Source organism: Natrix helvetica (genome assembly GCF_964273705.1).
Source record: "Natrix helvetica genome assembly, chromosome: 4".
Lineage (NCBI taxonomy): Eukaryota > Metazoa > Chordata > Lepidosauria > Squamata > Natricidae > Natrix > Natrix helvetica.
Window position 1 is genome coordinate 20,622,666 of NC_138550.1, and position 10,458 is coordinate 20,633,123.

The 10,458-nt window shown below is 39.7% G+C and overlaps 1 protein-coding gene across 1 annotated transcript; it reads right to left on the reverse strand.

Annotated features, from left to right (window-relative positions):
• Positions 1-1,332: 1,332 nt before the first annotated feature.
• LOC309390642 (gap junction beta-2 protein-like) lies at positions 1,333-9,380 on the reverse strand. The gene is made up of 2 exons (XM_081950189.1): positions 9,225-9,380; positions 1,333-2,633 (listed from the first exon to the last, which is right to left on the reverse strand). The coding sequence occupies exon 2, from the start codon at positions 2,611-2,613 to the stop codon at positions 1,933-1,935; it is 681 nt and encodes a 226-aa protein (XP_081806315.1). The 5' UTR covers positions 2,614-2,633; positions 9,225-9,380; the 3' UTR covers positions 1,333-1,932.
• Between the last annotated feature and the right edge of the window lie 1,078 nt (positions 9,381-10,458).

Below are 10,458 nucleotides of genomic sequence, written 5' to 3' on the forward strand. Positions count from 1 at the left end.
GTATAAGCAAAACAAGGATTGGACTTGATTGGATTTTGCTGCATTGTCTTTGGGCTTGGCCCTGACGTGCGGCCATTTACCTGCCCACCTTTCTCCTTGTGAGTCACCTGGCATTTGCTTCCTCATTGATTTTGTTTGATGGAAGTTGTCAAGAAATCATTGCTTAATGACTCATGTTCCTCATTTAATGACAGCAACAGGACTGCTGGAAATGCCATTGCTAAGCAATTGCACTCTAAAACCACATTACTTGGAACATGGTGGTTCGGGGACTGGGTTGGAGGTTAGCAAGCCCACGTTTGAGACCTGAGTGCTGCTGCATGGCGGGATGAACTCCCATCACTTGCTCCAGCTCCTTGACAAGGATATGAAGAGACCCCTGGGCAATGGTGATGCCACTAGCTAATCTTTTTAACCTAGAAGCACTTTAAACATGTGCCTCCGGCATGAACGGAATAGGAGACCACATTATTTAGTGATTGAAAATCCAGGAGCAACTGTTATTGTAACTTAAGGTCCATTAAGGCTATTAAAGAGGGACGCGGTGGCTCAGTGGCTAAGACACTGAGCTTGTCGATCAGAAAGGTCAGCGGTTCGAACCCTTAGCTCCCATTACTAGTCCCAGCTTCTGCCAACCTAACAGTTCGAAAGCATGTAAAAATGCAAGTAGAAAAATAGGAGCCATCTTCGGTAGGAAGGTAACAGCGTTCCGTGTGCCTTCGGCATTTAGTCATGCTGGTCACATGATCACGGAGAGCTCTTTGGACAGGCTTTGAAACAGAGATGACTAGCACATAAGTGAGAGGAGAACCTTTACCTTAAGGCAGGGGTGTCCAAACTTGGGAACTTTAAGACTTGTGGACTTCAACTCCCAGAATTCCCCAGCCAGCTGGCTGGGGAATTCTGGGAGTTGAAGTCCACAAGTCTTAAAGTTCCCAAGTTTGGACACCCCTGCCTTAAGGCTATTAAGCTCAAGATTTTATTTCTTCTGACTGTTACTAGTTTTCCTGGTTCTTTGAAACACTTGAATGTCTGGTCTCATATTTTTATTAATTTATTTCTACTTTTGTACCGAAATTGTTCCAGGTATACTATTCTAAGTCCGTATACTATGCAAATAAAATTTCTATTATAGTTTTGATGTACATGTATATAAAATGTATAAATACTTATTGTCTTAAAGCCAGGCTATTTCACTAGGTTATCTTTGTCCCATTGTCCAAATAAGCACTTCTGCATGGTGTTAAAATGTTTACCAAAGTAGTGTTGCTTTTATACATTTCAAACAACTACCAGTGCTGTTTCACAGTTTAATTGTCATTAATAGATTTATTAAGCATAGTACTACAGGTTACATCATATTATTTAACTCTTCCAGTAACAACAAATGTCCAGGTATGGGAAATATAATTTAGTTATTAGTAAACAATATAGTAAAAATATCATTATTATAAGTGAAATAACTGGAGCAGTGGTTATGAAACAGCAATTCATACTATTAACAGTTAAACAAACAACAATATGTATAACAAGCAAAGTCCTGAATTAAGTATATTCTCACCGCCCAATAAACCAGCCAACATAACAATTAAATCCAAGCCTTTTGTATAAATGTAATACTGGAAGATCCTGACACATATTGTGCGTTCGAGGATTGTGGGAGTATACTAAATAAAGAATTAGAAGATGGATATCAGCCAATTAATTTAAAACCGTTTAGAATGTTATTTAGTCATTAAAAACAAATTAGCTGCTTAGAAGCATCATTCTTGTAATAATTTCACTAGCAAAACTTGGCTTTTCTTTTCTTCCAACAATATACTGTAATTATGGCTATTAAAATAAGGTTCCATACCATTTTCATGATGACTGGAAGTATTGTTGACTAATGTTTACAATTAATACAAAATAAAAGATCAATAATATACACATCTAATGATTAGGCAGTGAATTTACACCTCTTGACTTCTTCATGCAAAACTTCATCACTAAATAAGACAATTCAAGCACATTTAAAAACATACAAATGCCTGAAACCGCAAGCATGAAAACAGTAAATACAGTTTTTTCAGTGGGTCTGGAAATAAAACAGTCAACTGTATTTGGGCAAGGATAATCAGTACATTTCACTACCCGAGGCATTTGATATCCTCTGTATATGTAGTAAAATACGTACGTGAAGGCTACCTCAAAGATAAGTCGGAAAAAAATGCTAGTAGTGTATGTCCACCACAGGGGACCCTCGATATGAAACCTTTGCGTTTTGAGGTCTACGGTGTCCATCTTCCTGTGTCTGCATTCCTTTTTTTCCTTATGTCTTCTGTACGCCACATGCATGGCCACCAACAGAGCAGGAGTGGAGACAAAGATAAGTTGGAGAGCCCAAAGTCTAATGTGAGAAATCGGGAAATGCTCGTCATAGCAGACATTTTCACACCCAGGTTGTTTGATATTACAAGTGAAATCTTGCTGTTCGTCTCCCCAGACCTTTTCTGCTGCAACTACAAGAATCATGACACGGAAAATAAACAGGACGGTGAGCCAGATTTTTCCAATGCTGGTGGAGTGTCTGTTGACACCTCCTAAGATGGCTTGTAGGGCTCCCCAGTCCATAACCGAGTGTGTCCTTTAGTCTATTAAGACAAAAATAATATGCCAACTTATAAGTAGCTCTTTTCCATCGTAAAAGTTTCATGAGTTGAAATTTTCTATATCCTTATTAAACATTTCTACTCTAATAGGAAATAACACCGTTTGGGTTTCTTTCCCCCCCCGTTTCTTCTATTCCTCTACTCTTTCTATTCCACGGAAGGGAAAATAGGACAATAGAAAGAGTTACACTCTATTGGTTCCAATGATTTATGCAGGGGTTTACAATTTTTTTAAAACATAAAAATGATGATCACTGTACCTGATAACACCACACAGGATATACTGTATGCACAGATAGAGAACCCCCATATACGAATGCAGCTCGTCTGCCTGGAATCCACACTGTATATCAGATATTAATACAAATTGAGAGAGTCCAGAGGTATTTCACGAGAAGAGTACTCCACCCCTCTACTCACAACAGAATACCCTATGCTACCAGGCTTGAAATTTTGGGCTTAGAGAACCTGGAACTACGCTGCCTATGGTCTGACCTAAGCGTAGTACGCAAAATTATCAGTTACAAAGTCCTACCTGTCACTGACTACTTCAGCTTCAACCACAATAATACACAAGCAAACAATAGATACAAACTCAAGGTAAACCGCTCCAAACTCGATTGCAGAAAATGCGACTTCAGCAATAAGGTGGTCAATTCCTGGAATGTTTTACCTGACTGTTGTTACTTTCCCAAACCCCCATAATTTTAACCTAAGATTGCCTACTGTTGACCTCACTCCCATTCCTAAGAGCAGAGGCGGGTTGCTAATTTTTTTACTACCGGTTCGGGCACGCTCTCGCTTGCGCTCCCTGTACACGTGATGCTTCTGCCCATGCGCAGAAGCATCCGGGTGGGTGGGCAGAGCCTCTCGCCGCCTCTACTACCGGTTCAGCCGATTCAAGCCGAACCGGCAGCAACCCACCTCTGCCTAAGAGGTAAGGGGTGTGGATAAGCACACCAACGTGTATCCTGCCCCTGTCTTACTATCTCCATTTATTCATACCCATTTACTGTGTTCATATTCATGTTTATACTTATACCTGTTATTTTTTTTTACATGTTTGGCAAACTAAATAAATAAATAAAAATACTTTCCAAAGGGGGGAGGGGAGAAAGTGATGTAAAACCCCATATGTGGAAGCATGATGTCATACAACCCCTCTCTGCTATGAGAGCTTAAGGGAAGGTGGATTGTGTATACCATACCAATAGCACCATCAAGAGTTTGACTCACTACATGTTTAATGTTACAATAGTGATGCTACACCAGAATAGTACATACAGCATCTGCACAGTGTAGGTGTCCTCCATACAAACATCCGTATTCTACCCAAAGGTGCTTTTTCCAAAAGTCAACTGGACTTCCTTTGTTTTTCCTTGAAGACATTTTGCTTTTCATCCAAGACATTTCTTCAGTTCTGACTTCTGAACGGGAGAAGCTTCTTGAATGAGAAGCAAAACATCTTCAAGGAAAAACAAAGAAAGTCCAATTGACTTTTGGAACAAGCAGTTTTGGGATAACCATGACCTGGATGACTGAGAATCTCCATAGACATCTATATTCTACATCAGTTATACATGATTTACTGCTACTGTGAGCCGGGGTGGTGCAGTGGTTAGAGTGCAGTACTGCAGGCTACTTCAGCTGACTGCTAGCTGCAGTTCTGCAGTTCAAATCTCATAGGCTCAAGGTTGACTCAGCCTTCCATCCTTCTGAATTGGGTAAAATGAGGACCCAGATTGTTGGGGGCAATATGCTGACTCTGTAAAACTGCTTAGAGAGGGCTATGAAGCGGTATATAAGTCTCAGTGCTATTGTTATTATTTAAGTGATGATTTGAACTCTGTTAGAATATCTACAAGATATTTATGTAAATGTCACATTGTAAACGCATATTTATATGATTATGAAGCTCTAGTATTAGCTACAAATATTCTACTGATGTGACTTCAATAGAATCATTTTAACCACCCAATTTTAACTATTTTAACTATTTTAACTATTCATCAACACAAATATACTCTGATTCATATTAATCTACTAAGGTGGTTTAAAATATCATGTACACGTACCCACGAATTTGTTGTTAGTGTTACTAAAGACTAATTTGCTATCAATTTGTAAAACTATCACATTCTTCTTTATTTCTTCTTCAGACCTTTTCCAGTGACCAACTTAAAAGTACTTTTAAACTTAGAGGATAACTTCACAATACAGGGCAACTTTCAGTTAATGACTATTTTTTCAACAACCAAAGTTATAGCAGCTCTGAGTAAGGAGATGTATGGCTGTCCTTGAAGTTGCAGCTTTGCAGCGCCCCTGAAGTCATGTGATCGTGATTCAGGCACATCATTTTAAAAAATGATGATGGATATGAATATAGGTAGTCCTCGACTTAAGACCACCATTGAGTCCAAAACTTCTGTTGCTAAGTGAGACAGTTTGTAGTGAATTTTGTTCATTTTACAATCTTTCTTGCTACAGGTATTAAGTGTTTGTTTATTTAATTAGTTTGATAATGAACCCGATTGTCAGAAATTTGCGCTCTGTTGTTAACAAAAATTTAAAATTTTATTGTTAATATTAATTGGGTTTGTTTTTGGATACTTTATTTAATTTCCTTTTTAACTTTTGTAATATGTGTTTTTTTTATGTTGTATGCCGCCCTGAGTCCTTTGGGAGAAGGGCGGCATATAAATCCAATAAACATAACAAACAAACATAACAACAAGGATAAAAGGCTATCACACAGTAGAAGCTTCCGTCACAGCTTCCCAGACTACTTAACCAAACACCCATGAGGGATACATATTCTGTTTCCCTGAAAATAAGACCTTCCCGGATAATAAACCCAATTGGGCATTTGAGCGCATGCGTTAAAAATACATCCTCCCCCCAAAATAAGCCCTCCCCCGAAAATACTGCAGTGCAGATGCAGCCATGAGGTGACTATGCTTGCCACCTCTTGCACCTCAAAAATAATAAGACCTCCCTGAAAATCAGACCAAGCGCTTATTTCGGAGGTCAAAAGAAAATAAGACCCTGTCTTATTTTCGGGAAAACATGGTAGAATGTCAAAGAAGTTAAGCATTTTTTTTTTAAGGGAAAGCAAGTCTTCTCCATTCTCTGGACGAATGAAGAAAAGCTAAAAACACTGAATACAAAAATACAAGCAATTTATGTTGGGGATTCTTCCCTGAAGCTCATTCTTTCAAGATGTTAAAGCCTTTGGAAGCCAGGCCTGAATAAGATTTGACCAATTAAACATAACATTACTCAACTGTACATCTTGAAATGAGCGTTGCCAGGAATTAAGTGAATTAAAATTACAGGCATCCTGCAGTTCATTTAGGGACCATTTGAAATTACAACAGCAATGAATTATATGTAGTCAGTTGCCAAGCATCTGAATTTTGATCACATGGCCAGCGTGAAAAACGGTCATAAGTCTCTTATTTCATTGCTGTCGTAATTTCAAACGGTCCCTAAATGAACTGCAGGATGCCTGTAATAGTAAGAGTATCATTTGACCTTAGATACTAATTTTCACAAATACATTAACTGAGAAACCATTCCTCTGTTTGTATCCATAATGGAATGGAAAAAGATACCAGGTTATTTGCATGCCCAAATAAATTTTAATTAATGTATTTGCAGGGCTTGTCTGTTGCTCAAATCCACCAATATGGAGAGAAGTGCAGCTTCCAAGGCCTTATTAAAAATATAACAGATGCAAAGGAAGTTTAAAACAACATTATACATCACAAAAAAAAAAACAAGTTAAAAACAATATTATGCCTCACAAAAAACTGGGGGAGGTTTCAAAACTATTAAGGAATATAATTTATTATGCCGTTGATTATTAAGAAATGAACGAATTTGTACTCTGATTTTGTGTTGATGCAGCCGTTTAAAATGCCTTACAACAATCAAGAATCAAATTAATTAATTATATAAAATGGATGTTGGTTAAACAAGCTTATGAAACAAAGCATTACAGGTAGTCCTTGACTTGCAACAGTTCATTTAGTGACCATTCAAAGTTATAACGATACTAAAAAAAAGTGACCTGACCATTTTTCACACTTACGACCGTTGCAGCATCCCCGTAGTCACATGATCAAAATTCAGATGCTTGGAACTGACTCACATTTATGACCGTTGCAGCGTTCTGGCATAATGTGATCACTTTTGGTGACCTTTTCCCAAGCAAAGTCAATGGAGAAGCCAGAATCACTTAACAACCATGTCACTAATTTAACAACTGCAGTGATTCACTTAAAAACTCTGGCAAGAAATTTCATAAAGTGGGGCAAAATTCACTTAGCAAATGTCTCACTTAGCAACATAAATGTTGGGTTCAATTCTGGTGAATGGAATTGAATGTAAAAATAATCTAAGGCTGAAGCAGATTGTCTCAATCTAGGAATGAACAAACTTGAAAGAAAGAATTGGTTTCCATTTAGAGCAGTGGTTCTCAACCTGTGGGTTGGGACCCCTTTGGGGGTCGAACGACCCTTTCACAGGGGCCGCCTAAGACCATCGGAAAACATATTTTCAAAAAAATACAGAAAACATAAAATAATTTTATGGTTGGGGGTCACCACAACATGAGGAACTGTATTAAAGGGTCGTTGCATTAGGAAGGTTTTGACCCATATATATTTATAGGTAAAGGTAAAGGTTCCCCTCGCACATGTGTGCTAGTCGTTCCCGACTCTAGGGGGTGGTGCTCATCTCTGTTTCAAAGCCGAAGAGGCAGCACTGTCTGAAGATGTCTCCATGGTCATGTGGTTGGTATGACTAAATGCCAAAGGCGCATGGAATGCTGTTATCTTCCCAGCAAAGTGATTCCTATTTTTCTACTTGCATTTTTACATCCTTTTGAACTGCTAGGTTGGCAGAAGCTGGGACAAGTAACGGGAGCTCACTCCGTTACACAACGCTAGGGATTAGAACCACCGAACTGCCAACCTTTCTGATTGACAAGCTCAGCGTCTTAGCCACTGAGCCACTGTGCCCCTTTTATATATTTATAACTTATCTATAAATAATAGTACAGAACACAGGATATATTTTTCTTTTAAAGTGCCTATGACATCAACTGCAGAGACAAGAATGCTGCTTCTACCATGTGGTCCACAGGGCTATTCAGGTAAACGGATCAAATCCACATCTTGAATTTCAAGTATGCTGTTAATTTGCATAAACATATAAAATTATCTTCCTTATGTTTGCTTCTGCCTAGCCCTGGATTCAGCTTCTACTTATCTCAAGTAATTTGGGGGCTGGGGGGAGGGGATTATTGCAACAAAACATCAAACATTCATCCACCTATAACACAGCATACAATATTTTGATTGAAAATTTATGACAATTGAAAAGTTTTACACATTAACAGAGTTCGAAGGCTGAATACAAATCCAATCTTTTGGTTTCAATGGGGGAGAAATGGGAGTTCCTTTGCAAAGAGAAAAAGAAAGCGATTCTTTTCATCACACAATTTTGGGTTTTGTTGAAGCCCGTCGTCTTCTTCACCAATTATTTACTGACTCTTTTACAGACAAAATGACTAATGAAAGAAAGCATCTCATACCTATGTCATCCATTCTTCTGCCTGCAATCCGCTCCCAAGAAGGAGGGAATCCTGCTGCTATAAACTCCCTGTTTCTTCCTGCAACTGGAGGCGCAGCTAAGCATTTGGGTAACAAATCTAATTTGCTGAACCTGAACGTGGCTAGAAAAGAATAAGCCTTCCCCCAAATACTTGCCTTCTCCCTCCCCCTCTCTTTCTCCTACTTTCATCTAGTTTGATGAAAAGGAGGACTAGGGGTGACATGCTAGCAGTGTTCCGATATCTCAGGGGTTGCCACAAAGAAGAGGGAGTCAAGCTATTATTCTCCAAAGCACCTGAAGGCAGCTGAAGAAGCAATGGGTGGAAACTAATCAAGGAGAGAAGCAACCTAGAACTAAGGAGAAACTTCCTGACAGTTAGAACAATTAATCAGTGGAACAGCTTGCCTCCAGAAGTTGTGAATGCCCCAACACTGGAAGTCTTTAAGAAGATGTTGGATAGCCATCTGTCTGAAACGGTATAGGGTTTCCTGCCTAAGCAGGGGGTTGGACTAGAAGACCTCCAGGGTCCCTTCCAACTCTGCTACTGTATTGTATTTCCCTCTCATACATATTTTTCCCACCGGCAAATCTATAACACCCCACTGCTTCACAGTTAATTGCTCATCTTAGATGCTTCTGGTTAGCTCCAACAGGTTGGATACTCGTCCCCCCCGCCCCCGCCTTTCTGGAGCTTTCCACTTTCCAGACTCTTTATGGATCACAACTTTTGTGTGGACTTCAACTCCCAGAATTCCCCAACCGGCCTGCCAGAATCCTGGGAAATGAAGTCTCACAAATCTTTAAAGCTGCCAAAGTTGGACGCCCTCGGACTAGAACTTCCCATTTTTCTTCATACACTCTCCCTGCCTCGCGTCAGTTTTGAGTGGGAACCTGAACGCGCCCCCAGCGCAGGCATCCCTTCAGGCGGTAGCAGGCGGCACCCAACCCCCTCACCTTTGTATAAGCAACCGGGAACCCCAAAAGGCTTCGGGTGTCGCGTGGCGCCCGGTTCTCTCGGCCGTCTTGCGCGACCGCCCGCCGGTGCGCCCGACCGCTCCTGGGCGCCTCGATGATTTCGAGGGATGTTCCTCCTGGTTGATGCGCGGCCGCTTTTTAGTTACGCCTCCAGCAGACGCTGTTGCGAAAACGGGGCGGGAAAAGGAAGCGGCCGAGAAGTCACTTTCACGTAGCCAAGGCTCCTTAATCCGGAATTATACAGCTCGGATTTTGCATCCTTTGGTGTCAGCAATAGGACATGGTTAGAGCTTTTGGGTTTTTTTTTTAAAGCCTGTTCACTTTTATCTCCCAATTCAAGAGATGGAAAATTGAAATTGAAATTTAATTATTGAAATTTAATTTATTGAAATTTATTGAAATTTAATTTAATTTATTGAAAATCAAGCTCACTCAACCATTGCTCACTTACCCCCTTGGTGCTGTAAAATGAAATACATTTTCATTTTTCATGAAATCCATGGAGGTAGTCCTCCACGTCAGACCACAATTGAGCCCAATATTGCTGTTGCTAAGTGGAACATTTCTTAAGAGGATTTTGCCCCACTTTGCAACCTTTCTTGCACAGTTGTTAAGTGGATCACTGCAGTTATTAAGTTAGTAGCATGGTTGTTAAGTGAATCTGATTTCCCCGTTGACTTTGTCAGTGATCCACGTAACCTCAGGACACTGCAGCTGTCATAAATATGAGTCAGTTGCCAAGTGTCTGAATTTTGATACCATGACCATGGAGATGCTGCAATGGTCCTAAGTAGGAAAAACGGTCGTAAGTCACTTTTCTCAGTGTTGTAACTTTTTTTTTTTGTATTGTAAAATTTTTATTGATTTTTACAAATGTTTTGAGGAAAAGGGTAAAAAGGTGTAGAAAATTTTGACAGCGACATCATGCGGGAGGTAGAAATCCCCCAAATCTCACAACTTTTACAAAAAAGAAGAAAGAAAAAAACATCAACATTTGAATAAACATTGGCAGCTTTTGATTTTACATTCAATCGTCAATATATTCAATCATCTTTTATATCACTTCCAAAAAATTACATTATAACAACAATTGCAATAATATTTCAATTCATTTTTGTGACCTGAGTCTTCTGAATGTTGCATCCTCCCCCCCCCCCCCCCCCGTGTCTGCTGGCAGAGCCACGGCCCCTCCCTCCTTCATATCTTGTGTACT

Coding starts and splice junctions, on each gene's coding strand:
- LOC309390642 (XM_081950189.1), bottom strand. CDS start 2,613: ATGGACTGGGGAGCCCTACAAGCCATCTTAGGAGGTGTCAACAGACAC.